The sequence below is a fragment of the Rhinatrema bivittatum genome, chromosome 17 (assembly GCF_901001135.1).
Source record: "Rhinatrema bivittatum chromosome 17, aRhiBiv1.1, whole genome shotgun sequence".
NCBI classification, from domain to species: Eukaryota; Metazoa; Chordata; class Amphibia; order Gymnophiona; family Rhinatrematidae; genus Rhinatrema; species Rhinatrema bivittatum.
In genome coordinates, this window is record NC_042631.1 from 60,664,147 (window position 1) to 60,689,710 (window position 25,564).

The 25,564-nt window shown below is 47.9% G+C and overlaps 1 protein-coding gene across 1 annotated transcript in view; it reads left to right on the plus strand.

Moving 5' to 3' along the window:
* LOC115079138 (sodium/hydrogen exchanger 10-like) overlaps window positions 1-25,564 on the plus strand; it is a 947,289-nt gene that overhangs the window by 686,801 nt on the left and 234,924 nt on the right. Inside the window, exon 9 of the mRNA XM_029582257.1 lies at window positions 5,790-5,909. Coding sequence (XP_029438117.1) covers window positions 5,790-5,909 — 120 coding nt within the window. The remainder of the gene's footprint in view (window positions 1-5,789; window positions 5,910-25,564) is intronic.

The following is a 25,564-nucleotide window of genomic DNA, read 5'->3' on the forward strand; positions in this document are numbered from 1 at the left end:
GGTGAACCATGGTTGTCTCTTTGGGGAATTTTGGTTATGTATTTTTGTTGAGAGTGGACATAATTTATTTGCTATTTCCTCTGTGATATTGCTCCAGGAGGTTAATGCTGAGTTAGGATCTGAAAGGTTTAAGTGTGGAAGTTCTTTAGCCAGGTGGAAACTGAGATCATCAGAAGAGCAAGATTTTCTGTAGGTGAATGGGTGTTGAGGGGGGAGAAGATTATGGGTTTCTGTTAATGAAAAAGTAGCGGAGATTAGTGAGTGGTCTGACCAAGGGACTGGAGTGCAGACCGGAGGGGATGAGTGAGTGATGCCGGCGTTTGTGAAAATGAGATCCAGTGTGTGGCCTGCTTTGTGGGTGGGCTTGTTGATAATCTGATGGAAGCCCATGGCTGTCAGAGAGGAGAGTAAGGCTTCACAGTTGGTTGTGAGTGTGGTGTTGTTTATGTGAAGGTTGAAATCTCCTAGGATCAATGCGGGGGAGTCCAGGTTAATGTGTTTAGCAATTAATTCTATTATGAGGGAGGCATCCGAGTCGAGGAGACCTGGAGGGGCATAAACTAGGAGGATTTGGAGTTGGATTGATTTGAAGAGGCCTATTTCTAGTTTTGAATCTGATTTTAATGGGAGTTGGACGACTCTCAACTCTTTCTTGGTTGCTAGACGTAGGCCCCCTCCCCTTTTCTTTAGTCGGAGGAGGGAAAATAAGTCATACATCTGTGTGGGAAGTTGATTTATTAGGGCTATATCTGTTGGTTTAAGCCAGGTTTCCGTTATGGCGCAGATGTCCGGTTTGGAGTCCAGGAGATAGTCATTGAGGATCAGAGTTTTCTTGGTGATGGATTGTGCATTGAAAAGAGTTAGGGTGAATAAAGCGAGACCTAGGAGTTGGCTGAGTGGGGTGATCAGGATCGGGATAAGGGTTTTGGCAGCTCGTGAATGATATTGCATTATTGTTTTATTTGAGTTGTAGTAGTTGCGCTGAAGAATAGGGATTGGGAATCCCGGTGGCATAGTGATTTAGTTATGTGATAGAGGATGAGATAAGTGTTGGATGAATGTTGTGGAGGCTGGATGAATGCTGCGGATGCTGCGAAGGCTGGATGAATGCTGCGGATGCTGCGAAGGCTGGATGAATGTTGTGAAGGCTGGATGAATGCTGTGAAGGCTGGATGAATGCTGTGAAGGCTGGATGAAAGCTGCGAAGGCTGGATGAATGCTGCGGATGCTGTGAAGGCTGGATGAATGCTGCGAAGGCTGGATGAATGCTGTGAAGGCTGGATGAATGCTGCGAAGGCTGGATGAATGCTGCGGATGCTGCGAAGGCTGGAAGAATGCTGCGAGGGTGGCTGAATGTTAGAGAGGCTTGAGGAAGTTGTAGAGAGATTAAGTATGTTGGCTGTGACGACGAGCCTTAGAAAATTCCTTGGGCTCACAAAGGGGCGCACTAAGGGGCAAGCCCCTTAGGTCGCGCTCCTTCGGGCACGCGACGCCCGGCGCGCGACGCCGGTGAGATGTGTGCTGATTTAAAGGTCTTTTCGGCGCTTCCTGATAGGCCTAGTGCCTTGCAGAGGGGCGTGGCTGACTCACCGCTGCGATTGGCAGCTTCGGGGAGTTTTTTAAATTTTCTTCCTTCCCTCTCCTCGTTGTTTCCGGTCCCGATGGCCTCCTCTGCACGGCTTGCTGGTGGAGAGCAAGCAGGTTCTGGCCCCGATTGGGCCTCGTGAGCCTCAGCAGAGGAGGTGGCGTGGAGGGATTGCTGCTAGGCGCCGGCGCGCGAAAGGGGGACGCCGGTGAGATGTGTGCTCATTTAAAGGTCTTTTCGGCGCTTCCTGATAGGCCTAGTGCCTTGCAGAGGGGCGTGGCTAACTCACCGCTGCGATCGGCAGCTTCGGGGAGTTTTTTAAATTTTCTTCCTTCCCTCTCCTCGTTGTTTCTGGTCCCGATGGCCTCCTCTGCACGGCTTGCTGGTGGAGGGCAAGCAGGTTCTGGCCCCGATTGGGCCTCGTGAGCCTCAGCAGAGGAGGTGGCGTGGAGGGATTGCTGCTAGGCGCCGGCGCGCGATGTTCTTCATGTTCGTCATGTTCTTCGTTTCGTCTTGGATGCTGTTGCATCAGTCTTGTTATCATTTCAACGTCTTGCTCCTGATGTCGTTTCATCGACCCTGGTCCGGAATGCTGTCGCATCAACCATTGGTCCGTGATGTCTTCGCATCAGCCTTGGTTTCATGTCTTCATCCACGATGCCATTGCATCGATCCTGGTGTCATGTCTTCAACTACCTTGGTGTCTTGCCTTGTGCCAGCCCTCGTCTCTGATGCCATCCGCATCAGCCTTGATGTCAAGTCCCCATCCGCGATGCCGTTGCATCAAGTCTGCTGTCATGTCTTCGTGTCAAGGCTCGTCTGCACTCATCCTCAGGCCAGGCCTGCTGCTCCATGCTGTTCCATGCAGCAGGTCCGAAAGGGCTCAGAATGGTCGGAGGACCATTCACATTCCAACATCATCCTGTTGTTGGCCTTGGGAGCTTGCCGGCCTTGCAGAGGGTAAGACCGTCAGCCATGGTGGAACACGCCGTCAACCCTCGGTTCGGTCCTGGATCCATCTGGGGTCGGGCTGAGGCCCATGGGCACACTAAAACACCCTCAACGTAACAAACCCATGCTATAGTTACACAATGTTAGGTTCCATATTAGGTGCTACTACCCAAGAAAGAGATCTAGGCGTCATAGTGGATAACACATTGAAATCGTCAGTTCAGTGTGCTGCGGCAGTCAAAAAAGCAAACAGAATGTTGGGTAGGGGTGTGCATTCGGATTGACCGCATTAGTAAAACGCAACTCATATTTTTTTTTTACTTAAAAAATTGATTCGACATAAACGATCGGATTTCCCACATATCGAACATAGATATGTTCGATATGTGGGAAATCGCGATTGTTGAGCCAAAATAAAAATATAAACCCCCTCACCCTCCTTAATCCCCCCCCCCCGACTTACCACAACTCCCTGGTGATGGAGCGAGGAGTGAGGACGCCATTTCTGCAATCCTTGGCGAGAAGCATGTGACGTCGGCGGCACGTCGAGTGACGCCGGCGTCACGTGATTCCCGGCTCGTTCGCGCCGGATGGCTCGTTCGGCCCAAAAAGAACTTTTGGCCAGCTTGGGGGGGCCTCCTGACCCCCCCAAGCTGGCCAAAAGTTCTTTTTGGGCCGAACGAGCCGTCCGGCGCGAACGAGCCGGGAATCACGTGACGCCGCGTCACTCGACGTGCCGCCGACGTCACATGCTTCTCGCCAAGGATTGCAGAAATGACGTCCTCACTCCTCGCTCGATCACCAGGGAGTTGTGGTAAGTCTGGGGGGGGATTAAGGAGGGTGAGGGGGGTTTAATTTTTTTTTTGCACATATGTACATATACCCAACTCATTGGATTTTTTTTATGTCCATATTGGCCGCAAGTGGGACCCCCTTTCGGACATAAAAAATATGAACATAAAATTTTGCTCTGCACATCCCTAATGTTGGGAATTATTAGAAAGGGAATGGTGAATAAAACAGAAAATGTCATAATGTCTCTGTATCGCTCCATGGTGAGACCGCACCTTGAATACTGTGTACAATTCTGGTCGCCGCATCTCAAAAAAGATATAATTGCGATGCAGAAGGTACAGAGAAGGGCTACCAAAATGATAAGGGAATGGAACAGCTCCCCTGTGAGGAAAGACTAAAGAGGTTAAGACTTTTCAGCTTGGAGAAGAGATGGCTGAGGGGAGATATGATAGAGGTGTTTAAAATCATGAGAGGTCTAGAACGGGTAGATGTGAATCAGTTATTTACTCTTTTGGATAATAGAAAGACTAGGGGGCACTCCATGAAGTTTGCATGTGGCACATTTAAAACTAATCGGAGAAAGTTCTTTTTCACTCAATGCACAATTAAACTCTGGAATTTGTTGCCAGAAGATGTGGTTAGTGCAGTTAGTATAGTTGTGTTTAAAAAAGGATTGGATAAGTTCTTGGAGGAGAAGTCCATTACCTGCTAATAATTAAGTTGACTTAGATAATAACCACCACTATTACTAGCAACTGTAACATGGAATAGACTTAGCTTTTGGGGCACTTGCCAGGTTATTACTGCCAGACATTTGGTGAATACTCTGGGAGCAAAGGCAAGTCCGAATGGTAGTACTCTGTACTGGAAATGTTCATGGCCTACCATGAAGCACAGATACTTGTAATGAGGGGGAAATATTGGAATGTGAGCGTAAGCATCTTGAAGATCCAGAGAACAAAGCCAATCTCCTGTTTGAAGACGTGGAAGCATGGTTCCTAGAGAAACCATCCTGAACTTTTCTTTCTTCAGAAAGAAGGCAGTGCTGTCAAGCCACCACGGTCTCAGCCACCACGGGAAGAGTTTACATGGGCATCGCTTCACTCCCACTCCCAGCAAAGCACCATCAGCCCTGCTCCCTCCTCCCTCTCAAGCCCCTGCTCGGATTTCTTAAAGGCACAGGTCTCCCAGAAAGAGCAAAGTAAGCTAGGCAACGTGTCCCAAATCTGTTGCAGTGCCTGCCACCTGCCCTTTGCGAGGAGGGGGGGGCGGGGTTGGAGTGTTTTCCTCACTCTCCCAGACACAACAGTCGTGGGAACTTTGCAAGCTCTTGTGAGTACAGAGCAAAGACTTAGCTGGAGAGGGGACAAAAATATCGCCTGTTTTAACTGTGTGAGAGAGAAGTGTGTTAATGTGCGCTGAAGGCGAGTTTGAGTGCCAGAGAGAGAGGGAGACTACATGAGGGATTGTGTATGTTTGTGAGAGGGATTGGGCGTACGTGTGTGAGGGACAGAGGGAGAGTGTATGTGCAAGAGAGAGAGAGGAAGCCTATGTAGGGGGCTGTATGAGAGAGAGAGTCTCTACCCCCCAGCTCTCCACTTATAGATTAGAGTGGAAGGGGTTGAATGTAGAGGGGAATGGGAGAGCAAAGGAGTTGGGGCCTGTAAGGATAGAGTGTAAGGGGTCTGAGCCTGTCCCTTCACCATCGGGGAAGGGGGGAGGGAGTTGGGATGGCAGGACCATTACTCCTCGTGAGATCCCCCTCAGCCACCGCTGCAGCTCCTACCACCGCCGCCGCCTCTGGCCCTTCATGGTGCTGGGGGTGGGGGGGGGGAGAGGAGCGGAGCAGAGCAAAGACGTAGGAGGAGAGGGGACAAAAATCTCGCCCATTTTAATGGGCTTAACAGCTTGTACTAAGTATTTTATGATTCAATTTCAATGTTTCCGATTGCATTGTTAAATTGAATTTTCATAGATTTCGATTCATTTTCATTTTGGTTTAATTATTTCATGTGACATTGCGTTGAAATTGAGCTGTGTCGTTTACCATACAGTTCATTTACTGAGTATAGTTTATTTTTTTTATTTTTTTCATTCTTTTTCATTTCTAGAATTATGCGGTTTACATCTAGACACGGATTGCTTCTCACTTGGACAATTATATGTTGCGTGTTCTAGAGTTGGCAAACCAGACAATCTCTATATCTGCACAGACAATGGAACAACAAAAAATATTGTATACCCACAAGCATTGTGAAATTAAACATATTAGAAACGTGCGCTTTCTCTTTTCTTTCTTTTCCATTTAACCAGACTGAGCCACAGCAACGCATGACCGGGTACAGCTAGTTGGATTAATAAAAATTGTTTTAATTCCCTTTCTGCAAGCTCAAATGTTATTTGATATTTTTAAATTTTACTCCTGGCTAAAGCTGAAACTTCTATTTCTGTCTTCAAGGTTTATGGATATCAAAGATGTTAGACAGTACTGGGAAGCTAAAGGATTTTTTGTCTTTCTGAGGAAGTACCTGGAACATTGGATGTACAATGTCAAAACACAAAAAGTCCAGCCATCAGAGTAAGCTTGTGAAATGTAATTATATTTACATAGATTGAAAGTCCATGAATTCAGTTCTTACAAAACGTTATCTGCTTGTGATCTTACAGAGAAACATAAAAAACCCTGTGGAACTTAAATAGTTAGGAAACAAAGAAAAACACTTCTCTGTCCTCAATAATATGAGAGCAAATTTGTGGGCTGGGTAATTAAGGGAGTAATTTTCAAACTAGTTGCATTTGAATGATGTCCACACACACTTTTTACTCACAGGTTTTGCACCAGTTTTCAAAGAGCATGCCCTTGTGTGTTTTTCCTTTGTAAACAGCCATGGAGACAAAGTACCTGGATTCATTTGTTCCTCCATTTTCTGTGGGTAGATTTTTTTCTGGAAATATATGTATAATGGTTTAAAATGCCATCAACATGCATAATTTTCTTCCCTGGGCCTAAACACACCATAGGAATGCCTTCTCTGAATGCAGCTAAAATTCCATATTTTGTTCCATTGAGGGAAGGGTGCTCTAGGAAAGCAATTTTCAGACAGTTGATTAACATGGGAAAAATGCTTTATATCTTTTTACCCTTGTGACAACGGTAATGAAGAAACTGTATACCCTTCACTCCTACCTCACAGCGGGTCCCCCCGCCAGCAGCCGCTCTGGTCTTGGGTCGGCCGCATCGGGGCCTTCCCTTCATGTCCTCCTCGCGAGGAGGATGCCAGCGACTCGTCCTGCCTGGCTCTGCCCCCTAGACGCGCGTGCGTCTCTCCTCTAGATTTAAAGGGGCCAACATGGGAAAACTTTGGCACAGCCCCAGAACACATTAACAGCTGGGGCTATTTAAGGAAGTCAAGCTCACTTCCCCTTTGCCTTGCAATGAGGTTCACTCTTCGAGTTGCTAGTTGCAGTCCCTGCTCCAGCTTGTGTCCTCCCAGCGTGTTCCTGTGTCCTGCTCCAGCCTTGTCTTATTCCAGCCCATCCTTGCCTGCTCCTGTTCCTGCGCCCCCCTGGCTTGTCTTCCTGGCTCCTGACTTCGGCTTGTTCTTCAGTATCCTGCTTCGCTGCCTGTCCCGACCTCTGGCTTGTTCTTGTCTCTGCTGTCTGCTGCCTGCCTCAACTCTTGGTTTGCTTCCTCATCTTGCACCTTTGCTACCGGCCTCGATTCAGATTTCGTCTAGACCACTGTCTTACAGAGACCGCGCCTAAGTCCAAGTGGCTCGGGTCCTCACGGGCTTCTCCTGGGAGGACCACGGGCATCCAGTGGCGAAGGTCTCCTGGCTCCGATTTCCTCGTTGGACTCTCTGCTTCCGGGACCTTCTACATACCTCACATCCAGAGTCCGCGCCTAAGTCCAAGCGGCTCGGGTCCCCAACGGCTCCTCCCGGGGGGATCTCGAGTCTGAAGATCCTCTTGGAACCTTGGCTTTTGTCCGCCTCCCGGCTACAATTTCACTGGAGGTGCCCCTCCAGCATTGCATCTACATCTTCTAGCCGGCCCAAGGGTCCACAAGCGTAACAACGGGGGGAGGGGTGGGGGGTGTAAAAAAAAACCCCAAACCCACCTCCAACCCTTCAAATTTAATTAATTCCAAACCCCCCACCCTCCTGATCCCCCAAAAACTTGCCAAAATTTCCTGGTGGTCCAGAGAGGGTCGCGGCAGCGATCTCCCCCTCAGGCCATCGGCTGCCAGTAATCAAAATTTTTTAAAATGGCGCCAGCCGTTCATTGCTCCTACCATGTGACAAGGGTCGACCAATGGCACCGATAGCCCCTGTCACATAGTAAGGGCAAAGGGCCATCGGAGCCATTTTGATTAGTGGCAGCCAGCAGCCCGAGAGGGGGGGATCGCTCTCGGGACCCTGCTGGACCACCTGGGACTTTTCGTAAGTCTTGGGAGAGTCGGGCAATTCTTGGGGGGTCGGGAGGGTGGGGGGTTGCAATTAAATAAATTTGAAGGGTTAGGGTGAGTTTGTGGGTTGTTTTTTTTTTAATGTGCCTTTTCTTCCCCCCCCCCTCCGAAAACGATAAGAAAACCACACAAAATTTCACGGTTTTTCTTATCGTTTCGTCACCCCCCAAAATGCGATAAATTAGGAAATATCATCTCTATTTACTATTTCGTCGCAAACGAATGCACATCCCTACTTAGATGGCTTGGAAAAAACTACACAGAGTGGTATTTGCAACTCTAAAGGGAAAATTATAGTATTGGGGGGGTTGGATTCCATTTAGTTTGCCCCAGGGCAAACTAAATGGCCTTTTTGGTCTTTATCTGCTGTTGTTTACTATGAGATCCATGTTCAGAAGCATTTAGCTGGATAACTGTTGCACGTACCATCCGCGCTCGGCCTGCGCCCAGGCCTGCTCACCTCGTCCATGTTCCGACAGGTCCTGGGTTGTCCTCCCCCGCTGCTGCTGCCAGCTCTGCTTGGCCCCGGCGTCCCGCAGTGGCGACCGCCAGACCTTCCTCCATTCACCAGGCCTCATGGCGTGGCTCAGCATCCTCCGTGGCATCGGCCCTGCACCTAGGCGCGCGCGAGTGGACTATCCGGCCTCTTAAAGGGCCAAGGGTGGGTTCCAGCTCTGCGGCATGCCCTGGTTGATAGAAGTATATAAGGAAGTGGTCTGACACCACTTCCTTTCCTTGGCAATCAGGTCGTACACTCCGGTGTCTCTAGTTTGCCTTCCAGCATCTCCTATTTCAGTGTCTCCTCTTCCAGTGTCTCCTGTTCCAGCGTCTCCTGTGTCTCCTGTTCCAGCATCTCCTGTTCCAGCATCTCCTGTGTCTCCTGTTCCAGCATGTCCTGTTCCTTCATCGCTCTATCCCTGGTAGTATCCTTCAGACTGATCTCACGGTACTGACCTTTGCTTGCTCCTGAATATTTTTATTTTTAGTTTTTATTTATTTATTTTAGTTTTTTCTATACCGGCATTAATGATGGAAATCGCATCATGCCGGTTTACATTAAACAAGATGTGCAGAAAGGGAGAATAATAATAACACTAACAGGTGCAACAGAAAAAGTAGCAGTTACAATATAACAGGGACGTAATACAACTTGGAACAGTGAAGAGTTGATATTAATTTAACAGAAGAACGAAAACTGCCCAAACCTGGCAGAGTTTTTGATTAGCCTGTTGGGTGGTCAGAGATGATTAAGGTGAATTAAGGTTCAGTTGGTTTCTGGGTATGCTTTCATAAATAACCAGGTTTTAAGTCTTTTCCTGAAAGTTGGAAGACAGGGTTCTTGTCTCAGTTCTGGTGGGATGGAGTTCCACAGAGTAGGTCCTGCTGTGGAGAATGCTCTGTCTCTGAGAGTTATGTGCTGAAAGGTTTTGAGCGGAGGAATCTGTAGTGAGTCTCTGTAGGACTCTCTGATTGGTCTGGCGGAGGTATATTTTTTAAATGGGATTTGAAGGTTGAGCGGAGAGAGTTGATGGATAGCTTTGTAGATGATGGTAATGGATTTGTATAAGATTCTGTGGTGAACTGGCAACCAGTGCAAGTCTTTGAGGATAGGAGATATGTGGTCTCTTTTTCTTGTGTTTGTCAGGATTCTGGCCACCGTGTTCTGGACCATCTGGAGGGGTTTCGTGTGAGAAGCGGGAGACCTAATAGAACGGAATTGCAATAATCTAATTTAGAGAAGATTATTGATTGCAAGACTGTTCTGTAGTCATGGAAGTGAAAAAGTGGTTTAATTCTTTTTAAGATGTGAAGTTTATGAAAGCTCTCCTTGGTAGTTTGATTGATAAAAGATTTTAGATTTAGCCGATTGTCAATGATAACCCCTAGGTCTCTTACTTGTGGTGTTTGCAAGCCAGTTGGTAGATTTGAGGTGGGGTTGTTGTTTTCAGGGGAAATTAGAAGAAGTTCGGTTTTTGAAGAATTTAGGATTAGATTTAGGCTTGAGAGGAGGTTGTCTATTTGTAGCAGGCAATTTTCCCAGAATTTAATAGTTTTTGTGAGAGATTCTTTGATAGGGATGACGATCTGGACGTCATCTGCGTACATAAAGTATTTGAGGTTCAGTTTGGTTAATAGTTGACATAGGGGGAGGAGGTAAATATTAAAGAGCGTGGATGAAAGGGAGGAACCCTGCGGAACTCCTAGCGAGGATAAAGCTGAGATTCTTTGTTGTGTATTTTGACCTTGTATCCTCTGTTTGCTAGGAATGATTTGAACCAAGCAAGAGCAGAGCCTGTTATTCCAATGTTCGCTAGTTGAATTAGGAGGAGGGAGTGATTAACAGTATCAAAGGCAGCCGATAGGTCGAGGAGAATCAGTAGGTAGGCATGACCTTTATCGAGGCCCACGATGAGGTAATCTGTTAAGGATATGAGAAGTGATTCTGTACTAAGGGATTTTCGGAAGCCATATTGAGTGGGGAATAATAAATTGTGGTCTTCGAGGTAGTCTGATAATCTGGCGTTAACTAATTTTTCCATTACCTTAGCAATAAAAGGGAGGTTGGAGATTGGGCGGAAGTTGGAAGGGTCTTTGGGATTTAAATTAGGTTTTTTTAAGAGTGGTTTGATGGAGGCGATTTTCAGGTCGTCTGGATAGATTCCCTGTGCCAAGGAACAATTGATAATGTCAATTGTTCCTTGATTTCTGCCTGGAACCGACCTCTGCCTGACAACTGGCTACTCCTGATCGCTACCTGGAACTTGATCTCTGCCTGACCTGACTACTTCCAGATTGACTACAGGTCAACCTTCTTCAGCTGACCATTCTGGACTGATACTTTGGCCTTGATTCTCGCTATCCACTCGGACTCTCTGTTCTGGCCTCCTGTGACCTCTTGACATTCTTGTTTGGACATTGACCGTGCACCCTTGTTTGTGGTGGGCACTCCCCTGTGCTTCCTCTCTAGGAGATCCTGTGAGGCCCACTTAAGACCAGGCAGCCAGGGTAACCAAGGGCTCAACCTGAAGGAACCCCGGGTTGCTATTGGTGAAGCTCCAGCTAGCTTCTGTCTCCTCCTGTGCTCCATCTCCTGGTGGCAGATGCTCTCCGGATCTGATCGGAGGGTCGTACCAATCCTGCACCAGGCCCGGGTAACCAAGGGCTCAACCTGAGGGAACCCCGGGTGCCTGGCCTCTGTCTCCTCCTGTGCTCCACCTCCTGGTGGCAGGTGCTCTCTGAGTCTGACCAGAGGGCCGTACCAATCATGCACCAGGCCAAGGGTCCACCTCCAGTGCAACAGGTTGCCAAGGCCATGGCCTCAGTGGAATCTCCCGCCTTGCAGGCCATCCCTGGCCTAGCCGCTCATATCCGAAAACAACAGTGAACCCTAGAAATGTTGGCTTCATCCGTGGAGAGACTACGGTCTCAGCTACAGGACTCTGTCATGGCCAATTCAGGGGTAGGGCTCCAACGCCGCCTCCATGGGCATCACTGGCCCTTCCAGCTCCACCCCATTTCAATGGGGATCCGCGCCTCTGCCTAGGCTTCATCAATCAGTGCTTTATGCAGTTTGCACTGCAGCCTGCATTGTTTCCAAGTGAGACCACCAAGATTGCCTTCATCCTCTCACGCCTTGAAGGGAAGGCCCTGGCATGGGCTTTCCCACTTTGGGAGCTTTCTGATGATATCCTCCATCATCTCTCCCACTTCATGACCGTTTTCAAGTGGACCTTTGAGGATCCTGGCTGACAAGCGGTTGTGGGTCATCAGCTTCTCACCTCCATCAAGGCTCACATTCACTCACCAAATTCACAGTGGAATTCAGGACACTAGCCAAAGAACTGGGGTGGAAAGAGGACTGCCTACGGGCAATCTATCTGGACGGCTTGTCTCCTGCCCTCAAGGATGAGCTGGCCACTCATGAGATTCCCACATCTCTGGATGACCTGATTTCCCTGGTTGGCAAGATTGATCGTCACCTTCGTCAGCGACACTAGGAGGTAAAAGTCTCCCGGCCACCTGCCTCATGCCCAGTTCATGCTTTGAGTCCCCAGTTGAAGGCCTTACTGGTACCTCCTCCATCACCAGAGGAGCCAATGCAGATCAATCGCGGGCGCTTGTCTCCTGAAGGGCACCTTCGTTGCAAGAAGCAAAGCCTTTGCCTATACTGTGATGGTTCCGGACATCTCCTCCAATCCTGCAGTCTGGGAAACTGCAGAACCTGAGCCCGGCAGGGGTCCCGAGCTTGGGCGCTACTGTTACTGGCCTCCAATTGTTACTCCCTGTGTCCCTCTCTAGGGAATCATGATCCTTTGCCACAACCGCACTCGTGGATACTGGAGCGAGTGGGAACTTCATTCTGGACGATATCGTCACACTACTCCAAATCCCTCTTCAACTTCTAGAGATACCTCTCCTCATCGCATCTATCCAGGGAGAGCACCTGGATAGCACCTCCCTGGATGCATTACTCATCACACCGTGGCCTTCCACCTCTCCGTGGGAACCCTCCATGAGGAGGAGATCTCCCTATATGTCTTAAAGCGTTCTACGCATCTGATAATCCTAGGACTTCCTTGGCTCAAGGTACATGGACCTCAATTCGACTGGCAATTCCTGCAGTTAATTCAGTGGGGACCCCAGTGCCAGAACCGCTGTCTGTAACAAGTGTCTCCAGCGGTCACCATTCTGAACTCTACAACCCTTTCCAGGTTACCTGCTCCATATTCTGACTTCCAGGATGTGTTGTCCAAACAAAATGCTGACATCCTGCCTCCATTCCATGAATTCAGTTGCCCCATTGAGCTCCTACCAGTTACCTCACCTCCCAAGGGCAGAACCTACTCTCTCTCGTTGCCAGAAACTCAAGCAATGTCTGAGTACATTAAGGAGAATCTGAATAAAGGTTTCATAAGACCCTCTGATTCCCCGGCAGGAGCCATATTCTTCTTCGTGAAAAAGAAGGATGGTAGTTTACGTCCTTGCATTGACTACCATGGGCTAAATGCCGTGACTCGCAAGGATCGTTACCCTCTGCCACTCATTAGCAAACTCTTTGATTGCCTACAAGGAGCCCAGATCTTTACAAAGTTAGATCTCCGAGGGACATACAATCTGGTACGGATCCAGCAAGAGGATATCTGGAAGACCACTTTAAATACTAGGGATGGCCACTACAAGTACGTAGTAAAGCCTTTCGAACTTTGTAACGCCCCTGTGGTCTTTCAACGTTTGATGAATGAGATCTTCCGGGACCTACTAAATTCATTTGTTGTGGTACATCTAGACGATTTACTGATCTTTTCCAAATACCTGAAGTCCCACCGCTCACATGTTCAAACATTTCTCCAACGTCTCAGAGATAATCGTCTCTTCGCAAAATTAGAGAAGTGTGTCTTCGAACAGACTTGTCTTCCATTTCTGGGCTACATTATCTTCAATCTTAGTTTCACCATGGACCCTGAGAAACTCCAAGGCATTTGAGATTGGCCCCAGCCAGTAGGCCTCTGCGCCTTACAAAGATTCCTTAGATTTATAAATTATTACAGGAACTTCATCGCTAACTACTCCATGCTAGCTTTTCTACTCACAGCCATGACTAGGAAAGGTAGTAACCTTCACGTTTGGAGCCCCAAGGCTTAAGCTGCTTTCCCCGCCTTGAAAGAGGCCTTCTGTACCGGACAATGCCTACGTCACCTGGATCCTAACCGCCCCTTCGTCGTTGAAGTGGATGCCTCCACCATTGGAGCAGGGGCGTTCCTGAGCCAATATTCCTCCAAGGGGGTCTTAGTACTTTCCTTCTTCTATTCACAAATTTTCCCCCGAGACCAAAACTACACTAATGGGGATTGTGAACTCTTAGCTGTAAAATTGATCCCTCAAGAATGGCGTCCCTGATTAGAAGGAGCACAGCATAAATTCACAAACTTTACAGACCACAAGAACCTCGAACACTTAAAGAAGGCTCAGCTATTGAATCCCAGTCAGGCCCGCTGGGTGCAGTTCTTTGAACATTTTAACTTTGAACTCCATTACCGTCTAGCAGCAAAGAACAGCCAAGCAGATGCTCTCTCCCCCTCTCTCGAGCCAGAAGATACGCCCGAAACTCCTAGGCACATCATTGACCCAGCCTGCATAATCCTCGCAGTTACCAATACAGTACCAGCTGGGAAGACGGTGGTCCCACGCTGTCTTCAGGAGCTCATCCTACGCTGGGCCCACGACTCGAAGTTGGCAAACCATCCTGGCCGAGCTTGGACCCTTGAGATGTTAAGAAGACATTACCGTTGGCCGAGCATGGTTCAGGACTTCCACAGTTATGTAGATTTCAGCCCCATCTGTGCACAGCAGAAGCCTCGAACGGGCCGACCTTGGGGACTCCTCCAACCTCTTCTGGCTCCCACTGAACCCTGGTCAAGCATCTCTACTGACTTCATCGTCGATCTGTCCCCGTCAAAGGGCAACACGGTCATTTGGGTTATTCTCGCCCGCTTTTCGAAAATGAGCCACTTCATTCCACTACTGAGTCTCCCCTTGGCTCCTGAATTGGCAAAACTCTTCCTAACAATGTATTCCACTTACATGGGCTACCCAGAGAGATAGTTTCCGACCGTGGACCACAATTCACTGCCAAATACTGGAAATCCTTGTGTAGAAAGTTCAACATTACCCTGAACTTGACATCGGCCTATCACCCTCAAGTGAACAGCCAAGCTGAGAGGACAAACTGCTCATTGAAGACATTCTTGAGATCCTACATCAATGATCAACAGAATAACTGGGCTGACCTCTTGCCCTGGGCCGAGTTATCCCACAATACTCACCTCACCTCTGCCACTGACATCTTGCCCTTCTCAGTGGTAGTCAATGGTCAGTCAGAGGTTGGTTCCAGGCAGCGATCAGGAGTAGTCAGTCAGCCATGCCTGCCTCTTCCAGTGCCACTTTCAGTACCCTCGCCTGTGGTTCAGTCCACAGCACAGACAATACGTCGCTTATGGAACCAAGTGAAAGAGAGACTAACTCACGCAGCCAAAAGTGCCAAACGATTCACGGATGCTGATCGTCGCATTGCACCCTTGTTCTAACCTGGCCAGAAGGTTTGGCTTAGCACCAAGCACATAAAGTTACATCTTTCATCCCAACGTTTGACCCCCAAATACATCGGACCATTTCCGATCCTCGGACTTATTGGGGCAGTAACTTATCAGCTATAGCTACCTCGCAGCATGGGCATCCACAACACATTTCATGTTTCCCTCCTTAAGTCTCTGGTACTGTCGTGGCCCACCAGACGTCCACCAGCTCCACCGCAAGTCTCCGCAGAACCTGACGCTACCCTCCAGGTAAGAGAGGTCCTCGACGTCCGTCGGCGTTGAGGCTGTTGGGAATATCTCCTTGTCTGGGAGGAATTTGAGGCCGAAAAGAACTCTTTGGAACCCTCACATAGCATTTATTTATTTATTTATTTATTTATTTATTTATTTATAGGCTTTTCTTTGCCGACATTCGTAAGGCATATCATGCCGACTTACATTGAACTGAAAAGGAGGAAAGTACAATGAACAGAATAACAATATCATATTAAAAGCAAAAGGTGTAAAATATGAGCAAAATAAAACATTATATGATAATATATAATAACATAAGAGAACTGAATAGGGGGTGGTAAAGGTAGAAAGAAAGAGAGAAACTTTGTACAAAACTAAAACAACTTAATCTTCATCATTGAAAACGTGATACAGGGGTTACAAAAGTGCAGAAAATTTCAGAGCGAGAGGGTAAGAGGCACATATGGGAGGGAAGAGCAGAGGGGGTGAGGGCACATGGGAGAGGGGAGGAGGGGAAGGGCTGGCAGTGGAAAGTCTTAGAAAGGTCCATTTAGGCGAGGTCTACGTAGCAATTGAATCGGGGTATGCCTGCTTAAAGAGCCATGTTTTGACTCCTTTTTTGAATTTGTTGAGTGACGGTTCTGTTCGGAGGGTGGGGGGAGGGAGTTCCAGAGGTAGGTGCTAGCTATTGAGAAGGCCCTTTCTCTGGTGAGGGAGAGATGCGCAGCCTTCAGGGAAGGAATGTGTAGGGTACCTGCATGAGCACTTCTTGTGGGGCGGTTGGAAGTGCGGAAACGAGGCATTTCTTCCAGTCAGGTGTGATTAAGTTTGTATAATGAGCAGTGAAGAATGGTCAGTGTTTTGTATTGTGAGCGGAAGGAGATAGGCAGCCAGTGCAGGTCTTTTAAAATTGGAGTAATGTGTTCTGTTTTGCGGGTATTAGTTATGATTCTGGCCATGGAGTTTTGGAGGATCTGGAGTGGCTTGATTGTGGTAGCAGGGAGGCCGAGTAGGCGGGCATTACAATAGTCCAGTTTCGAAAGCATAGTAGTCTGGACTACGGTTCGGAAGTCGTTGGTGTGGAGCAGAGGTTTGAGTTTCCTGAGGACATTTAATTTGTAGAAACCTCCCTTTATGAGGGATTTGATGTAAGGTTTAAAGTTCAGTTGATGGTTGATAAGGACGCCCAGGTCTCTTACAGCCTGTAATTTGTATTGTGGAGCAGTTGTGTTCTGTGGTGTGTTGTGTGGAGAGCAGTCAAGATGGGTGGAAATGATGAGTAGTTCTGTTTTTGCTGAGTTTAGAGCTAGGTGTAGGTTGGATAGCATTGATGTTATTGAGGTGAGGCAAGATTCCCAGAAATGCATGGATTCTTCAATGGATTTTTGGATTGGGATAAGAATCTGCACATCGTCTGCATAAAGGAAAAATTTGAGGCCTAAGTCAGATAGTAATTGGCAGAGGGGTAAGAGGTATATATTAAATAGGGTTGAAGATAATGAAGAGCCTTGGGGGACACCTTGTGTGATTGGGATGTGTGAGGATTGGTGTCTGTCAATTTTTACTACATATTCTCTGTGGTTAAGATAAGAGGAGAACCATGAAAGTGCGGTGTCAGCAATGCCTATTTCAGCCAGGCGGGTCAATAGGATTTGAGATTGACAGTGTTGAACGCTACCGAGATATCTAGGAGGGCGAGCAAGTATGAGGTTCCATGGTCCATACCTTTGAGGATGGTATCTGTCATTAATAGTAGTAGGGTTTCTGTATTGCGGGCTTTATGGAATCCAAATTGTGAGGGGTGGAGGATGTTGTAGTCTTCTAGAAAATCAGAGAGTTGTTTGTTAACGACTCTTTCCAAAATTTTTTAGATGAAAGGCAGGTTGGAGATGGGTCTGTAGTTAGATAGGTCTGATGGGTCAAGGTTTGGTTTTTTAAGGAGGGGTCTTACTACAGCAAGTTTGAGTGGGTCTGGGATGCTACCATGTGTGATGGAGCAGTTGATGAGTTCAGCAATGAATTTTGCAATGGTGGATGGGATAGCGAGGAGAGTTTTTTTTTTTAATTCTTTATTTTAATTTCTTGAATTATAACAGGCAAATCAAATAATATGCAATTTTACAAATAAAGTATCAGAATAAAGCAATATATCATTAATTACCCTTATAATCAATAACAGTAATATCTAAAGAAAAACGTATACCATTGAAGAAGAATCAAAACAAGCGAGAATTTACAAGGTATAATGGAAATAAATACCATTGTTTTAGGCAAATAGAGATGACAACAATTTCTATATTTATACTCTCACCCATTTTCTGCATTTTGGGGATGTGAATCTAGGAATGTCTGTAGAGCTATAACTTCAAAGAATACATACTTTTGATCTTTATACCAGATTTCACATTTGCATGGATATCTTAGCATAAATCTAGCTCCCCTAGATAGGGTTGCAGACTTTAATTTGAGAAATTCCTGTCTCCTTACCTGTGTTGCCCTAGACAGATCTGGATAAATCCAGATCTGTTGACCATGAAAGTGTAACGATCTATTACATAAAAATAGACGTAGAATTGTATCTCTCTCATGTGGGAACAAGAAGGAGACAAAAAGAGTTTCTCGTGCTGTTATTACTGTATCAAGAGTAGATTCTAAAATATCTGATATATTAATTGATTGGTCTTGCTGCACTTCTCTTGTACCAGATTTTTTAGCAATATAATAAATTTTTGCTATAGCAGGCATGGCCTGTTCAGGTAATTTTAATATATGTAGTAAATATTCTTTAAACATATCCTTCGGGGAAATCATTCTTATAAAAGGAAAATTTAACACTCTTATATTAGAATACCTAAGATTGTTTTCCATATATTCTAGTTTCCTCATACTTGATGTTTCACTTTTAACCAAATTGTTTTGGATATGTTCTATTTTACCCAGACGGTGTTCTTGAATCTCTAAATTAGCCTGATTAATTAAGACTTTTTTCTCTATTTCTGATGTTTTCTTTTGACCTTCAACATGTGTTTTGGTTAAATTTATTATTGCTTTCTCAAGCGACTTAATTGCAGCCCAGATCACTTCCATTGTTATCACTGATGATGTGGAATCTACAATTATTATTTCTTCAGACTGTCCCAGTTCACAAACCCCTGCTTCAATGTTTCCCATCTCAAGTCCAACTTCACTTGGTATAGCAGAAGGTGTTATATCATCAATTATATCCTGTGGGACTGTTGGTGGAGATGGGATATTGGGAGCTCCGGGGCTTAAAGAGATGGCTTCAGCCAAAGAGGCAGATTCTCGCTCTAAATCTGCCCCTAATACGGCCCTGTCCTCCGGATTCATACCTGTTGTCGTCACAAAGAATGATGGTATATGAGATTGAGTAGGACCCGGTACTGGAGATGAGGATACCACCTCCCTTACACGGGCCTTTCGTTTAGTATGGGGCATTATGTATAAAGAATATCAGTCTTTGTGAGTTTCTCTAATTTAGTCTTCAATGGTAACGATATGAGGCAGAGAGAGAGATAACACAATTACTCACCAAGGGGTTACGTGTAGAGCCTATTTCAAAGGGAAATTCTTAGGCATAAACTCAGTCCTTAACAAAGCCGCGCGCCGGCGTCGTCTGCGCGCCGCAGGGAGGGCCGGTTTTGTCCGTACCGGTCCCACCCCTGATGACGTCAGCGGCGCGACAGGCAAAGGAACAGCAATGCGGAAAAGTCCAACAGAGAGCCCCAGGAAATATTTTAAAGGTAATTCAGGTAAGGGGAACTCGAGCCCTTTCTCCTCACCTCGCCGTTCAAGCTCTCTTTCACTCTCTGCCCGTCTGCGCGCCGCAGGGAGGGCCGGTTTTGTCCGTACCGGTCCCGCCCCTGATGACGTCAGCGGCGCGACAGGCAAAGGAACAGCAATGCGGAAAAGTCCAACAGAGAGCCCCAGGAAATATTTTAAAGGTAATTCAGGTAAGGGGAACTCGAGCCCTTTCTCCTCACCTCGCCGTTCAAGCTCTCTTTCACTCTCTGCCCGTCTGCGCGCCGCAGGGAGGGCCGGTTTTGTCCGTACCGGTCCCGCCCCTGATGACGTCAGCGGCACGACAGGCAAAGGAACAGCAATGCGGAAAAGTCCAACAGAGAGCCCCAGGAAATATTTTAAAGGTAATTCAGGTAAGGGGAACTCGAGCCCTTTCTCCTCACCTCGCCGTTCAAGCTCTCTTTCACTCTCTGCCCGTCTGCGCGCCGCAGGGAGGGCCGGTTTTGTCCGTACCGGTCCCGCCCCTGATGACGTCAGCGGCGCGACAGGCAAAGGAACAGCAATGCGGAAAAGTCCAACAGAGAGCCCCAGGAAATATTTTAAAGGTAATTCAGGTAAGGGGAACTCGAGCCCTTTCTCCTCACCTCGCCGTTCAAGCTCTCTTTCACTCTCTGCCCCCGCGAGGAGAGTTTTTGAGGGAATGGTGTCTAGGAAGTGGGATGCTGGTTTCATCTTCTTTAGAATGGTTTCAATTTTGGATTTGTTATGGGGTCGAAGTTTCTGAGTTTGCTCTTGTTGTTAATGCATGGCGGCGATACAGGGGAGGGCTTGGTGGGTAAGCGAGTGAGGATGTTGTCAATTTTATTCTTGAAGAACGCTGCTAGTTCCTGGCATCTGTTACTCGAATTGTCCTCGTAAAGAGGGGTAGTCGCGGGGTTAGTGAGGTCTGTGACAAAAGTGAAAAGTGCGTTTGTGTTGAATTGAAAGGCATGGACCTTTTTGGCGTAGTAGTCCCGTTTGGCTTGGGTGATGGCTTGTCGGTAGTTATGTGATGCGTTGATGTATGTGGCTTTGAGAGTAGCAGATGGTTGTTTACGCCATGCACGTAACATCCTCGATAAGAACTTGTTGCGGGACTTCCACCAGGCTCATCCAGACAAGCCACGACCGAGGAGGGGGAGGTCTGGGGGGGGTACTGTTTCGCATCTCGACCATGCTCGGCCCGCGCCCGGCCCTTCTCATCTCGTCCATGCTCCGATGGGTCCCGGGTTGTCCTCCCCCACTGCTGCTGCCAGCTCTGCTCGGCCCCGGCGTCCTGCGGTGGCGACCGCCGGTCCTTCCTCCGCTCACCAGGTCTCACAGCGGGGCTCGGCATCCTCTGTGGCATCAGCCCCGCCCTTAGGCATATGCGCGTGGACCATCCGGCCTCTTAAAGGGCCAAGGGCGGTTTCCAGCTCCACCCTGATTGATAGAAATGGTCAGACACCACTTCCTTGCCTTACCAATCAGGTCGTACACTCTGGTGTCTCTAGTTTACCTTCCAGCATCTCCTGTTCCAGTGTCTCTTGTTCCAGTATCTCTTGTTCCAGAGTCTCCTGTTCCAGCGTCCTCTGTTCCAGCGTCTCCTGTGTCTCCTGTTCCAGTGTCTGCTGGTTCAGCGTCTCCTGTGTCCCCTGTTACAGCGTCTCCTGTTCCTTCGTCTCTCCATCCCTGGTAGAACCTTTTGGACTGATCTCATGGTACTGACCTTTGCTTGCTCCTGACTATTCTTGATTGCTGCCTGGAACCAACCTCTGACTGACCACTGACTACTCCTGATTGCTGCCTGGAACCAACCTCTGCCTGACAACTGGCTATTCTTGATCGCTGCCTGGAACTTGATTTCTGCCTGACCTGACTACTTCCGGGTTGACTACAGGTACTGACCCCTGCTTTGGCTGACCATTCTGGACTGATACTCTGGCCTTGATTCTCGCTATCCACTCAGACTCTCTGTTCTGGCCTCCTGTGACCTCTAGACATTCTTGTTTGGATATCGACCACGCACCCTTGTTCGTGGTGGGCACTCCCCTGTGCTTCCTCTCTAGGAGATCCTGCGAGGCCCACCTAAGACCAGGCGGCCAGGGTAACCAAGGGCTCAACCTGAAGGAACCCCGGGTTGCTATTGGTGAAGCTCCAGCTAGCTTCTGTCTCCTCCTGTGCTCCATCTCATGGTGGCAGACGCTCTCCGGATCCGACCAGAGGGTCGTACCAATCCTGCACCAGGCCAAGGGTCCACCTCCAGCGCAATGATAACAGACATTATGTGGCTAAATGAAGATTTGGACACTTATATGGCTAAATTCTAGCCAAATAATGCATCATCTGGTGAGAATTTAGCCAAATAAATTAGGGGCATTTTGGGGGCATAACTAGAAGGAGTTAGCTGGATAATTATCTGGCTAACTATAATATTCAGAATTTGCCAGATACCTTATCTGGCTAACTCTGGTCAGCCCATAGACCTGTCCTAAAGTAAGCCAGATAAACTTATCCAGCTAAATTTATAATAGCCGGATATATTCAGTGGTACGGCTGTGCCTCTGAATACATAGGCTAAGTTAACTGGAAAGTTTATCCAGCTAACTAGCCAAGTCACACAGTGGCTGAATATGTACCTCTAAGTTTCTATCAGGTCTATCCAGTACCGAGCGGTAGGAAGAGCTGCGTTAGTGCCCGGCGCACCCGTGGTTGCCGCACGCACAGTGCAGCTCACCTACCGCTCGATCCTGAACTATAATTTAATGCAAATGTAAACTGAGTCTAAGAAGGGTCCGTGAAGCGTTAGGCCCGCGCAACCCATTTTACTGGATAGAGCGCCTATACAGTATCCTGGGTGCGCGGGCCTAACGCTTCACGCCACACGCCACACTGGTATCTGTCATTTCAAATGACATTTGAAATGACAGATACCAGGAAGTCGGACGACCTCTCCTGCCTCCAGCTGCTCGCGAAGATGGACGCCTGCAAAAAGTAAGTTGCTTCGCCGCTTCACACTGTCAGTGTCTCTTCTTCCCTCCTCCCGGAGCAAGGCTGCTTTTCGCGCCCTGCTTCGGGAGGAGGGAAGAAGAGACACTGACAGTGTGAAGCAGCGAAGCGACTTACTTTTTGCGTCCATCTTCGCGAGCAGCTGGAGGCAGGAGAGGTCGTCCGATGTCCGGAGAGGGCTGCAAAAAGTAAGTCGCTTCGCCGCTTCGTACTGCCAGCCCCTTCTTCCCTCCTCCCGGAGCAAGGCTGCTTTTCGCGCCCTGCTTCGGGAGGAGGGAAGAAGAGACACTGACAGTGTGAAGCGGCGAAGCAACTTACTTTTTGCAGCTCCCATCGGACCTCTCCTGCCTCCCGCTGCGGGACTTACTTTTTTTTGCAGACCTCCGGCTATCAGCAGGAACGAATCGTGGCTCCCCTGCCTCCGGGTGAAGATGGACGCCTGCACGGGGGAAAGCGGCCCCTCTGCGTGCAATTGGCCGCTCAAGACGTGACGTCACGACGTTTGGCATCACGGCATGTGACGTCACGTCTTGAGCGGCCAATTGCACGCACAGGGGCCGCTTTCCCCCGTGCAGGTGTCCATCTTCGCCGGAAGGCAGGGGAGCCACGATCCGTTCCTGCTGATGGCTGCAAAAAGTAAGTCGCGCAGCGGGAGGCAGGAGAGGTCCGATGTCGGCTGCAAAAAGTAAGTTGCTTCGCCGCTTCACACTGTCAGTGTCTCTTCTTCCCTCCTCCCGAAGCAGGGCGCGAAAAGCAGCCTTGCTCCGGGAGGAGGGAAGAAGGGGCTGGCAGCACGAAGCGGCGAAGCGACATACTTTTTGCAGCCCCCTCCGGACATCGGAGGGGGCTGCAACGTTTTTTTCTTTTTTTTTTGCTTCGGGAGGAGGGGAGAGGACTGGGGCTGCCCCGGAGACCAGTATCCATGATCGCGGCCGGGGCAGGTGAGCAGGGGCTGGGGGAAAGCTTGCCGCCTACCCTTACCCTTGCCTCTACCGCAGGGGTAAGGGTAGGCGGTAAGTTAGCAGGTTAAACGCGCAACAAAACGGCAGGGAAAAATAGCGGTAGTCGGGGCGCGGGTTACGGGATGCTAGGGACTAGCTAATTCGCTCGTTTGCATGCAATATACATGCCGCGTGCGGAAGGGGTTGCCCGGGGATTTTAGGACGCGGTAGGAGTAGGTTAAAGGGGATTCGGGATCGCAGGAAGGGCTAACGCGGCCAGAAAGTGTGTAGCATGCGGGTTAGGAGTGGGGTAAACGTGGCCGCACGTTACTGGATAGACCTGTATGTTACTAATAAAGGTTTTGAACATTGTCCTCTAAAATGTTTACAAACTTGAATATTCAACAATACCAGTAATCTCTTTTTGTCAAAATGTTTTTATTACTAAGAAAGATATAACAATATAACCTTGCATACACTTGTTTCTAGAGTACACAAGGCAATTAGATAGCATATAATACATATTCCATTTTTCCCTCAATTTAATTACCATATATATCTAGCCAGTCAGATTCTAACAATGGCCCTAAATACTTGTCTCCCATCCTTCTCCCCAAGAGTGCTTAACAAGTCACATCCATTGAGTACCTCAAAGTTAGACGATCATAGGAAGGCCTTAGATATTTACAATTTAAGATCAAGCTCCTGGCATGTGGAGAGAAACTCTGAATATAGCTCTCCCAAATAGCTAAGAACAGTTTCCTGTGTACAAAATCAGCCATAGAAACCATGTTCTCCATTTGCATCATGTTCTCTAATGAATTACTGAAAATAATAGTGATGACAAAGAAGAACTATATAATAAATACTCAAGAAATCCCCGCATAATAGAGCTGACTCAACAAAAAAAAACTTGATTTCCAAGTGATCATAGACCAGCAGTAGATACACATATGTCATGTGTTGCCTTAAGTGCTACAGTTATAATCATTGGTCATTAGTGGCCATTACTCAGTAAATTTTTTCAACTTTTTAAGCACAAAGAATAGAAGAGGATTTAACTTCTTGGACTGAACGGTCTCTCTTGTAAACCAATCAAAATGTTTCTCTAAAGGATTGGGTTTCCCTTGTAAACCGATTCTGGATCAGTGTTTTAGCCCAAATTGTCAAAGCCCTGCATGCGCAAAATCGTCGAGTTACTCGCATTTGTAATGCCAGCATGTACACATTATTTTGCGTAGCCAGTAGTACGTGTAGGTATAGTCATGCACACAAATATGTGCGTGTCAAAAAGGGGCATGTTGGTGCGTCGCAGGATGGACACTAGATATACATGCGTTTGACTTATTTTATAAGGGTCGCGCACTTATGAAACGCACATTCTGCCAAACCCAAGCGCTGCTGCAAGTTTACACAAGTCAGTGCAAACTTTAAGGTTTGCTCAGGTGTTTTCTGATGGTTTGCCTCCTTGCTCTGGGTCACTGGATGCAGGAGCAGGACAGAAAGTGGGAGGGAGGGTTTCTGGGACTTACTGGATCAAACTGGGAAAGTATCAGCTAATAGCACATAGCTAGCAAGTTTAGAATGAGGGTTTGAAAGGGCTAAGGCAGGGAATCTGATTTTCCTGTATGCACTGTTGCTTTAAGTATTACATGGGGATGAGAGACGAAAAGGAAATGAGAAATCAGTGTTTACCTTCAGCTATTGAGGTGAATCATTTTTTGACGATTTAAAATATCGTCCGATATATTTTAAATCGTCAAAAATCATTAGAGCCGCGATACAATAACAATTCCCCCGATTTATCGTCAAAAAATCGTAAATCGGGGGAAGGGAAAGGGGAAGGGGGAGGGCGGGAAAACCGGCACACTAAAACAATCCTAAAACCCACCCCGACCCTTTAAAATAAATCCCCCACCCTCCCGAACCCCCCCAAAATGCCTTAAATTACCTGGGGTCCAGAGGAAGGGTCCCGGTGTGATCTTTTACTCTCGGACCTCGGACCTCCATGTGTTGTAGAAACAAAATGGCGCCGGCGCTACCTTTGACCTGTCATATGACAGGCCGGTGCCATTTTGTTTTTTTGTCCCCCGACGTCAGGAGCGTAGGAGATCGCTCCCGGACCCCCGCTGGACCCCAGGGACTTTTGGCCAGCTTGGGGGGGCCTCCTGACCCCCACAAGACTTGCCAAAAGTCCAGCGGGGGTCCGGAACGACCTCCTGCAGTCGAATCGTTTTTCCGTACGGAAAAATGATTCGCGGTAGGAGATCGCTCCCGGACCCCCGCTGGACCCCCAGGGACTTTTGGCCAGCTTGGGGGGGCCTCCTGACCCCCCCAAGACTTGCCAAAAGTCCAGCGGGGGTCCGGAACGACCTCCTGCAGTCGAATCGTGTTGCCGAATGGCCGGCGCCATTTCAGTCCATCTGAATCATTAACCATGAAAACCTTCTCCATTACGGGTACCTCCCCAACATCCTCTTCAGTAAACACCGAAGCAAAGAAATAATTTAATCTTTCCGCGATGGCCTTATCTTCTCTAAGTGCCCCTTTAACCCCCTCGATCATCTAACGGTCCAACTGACTCCCTCACAGGCTTTCTGCTTCGGATATATTTTAAAAAGTTTTTACTGTGAATTTTTGCCTCTACGGCCAACTTCTTTTCAAATTCTCTCTTAGCCTGTCTTATCAATGTCTTACATTTAACTTGCCA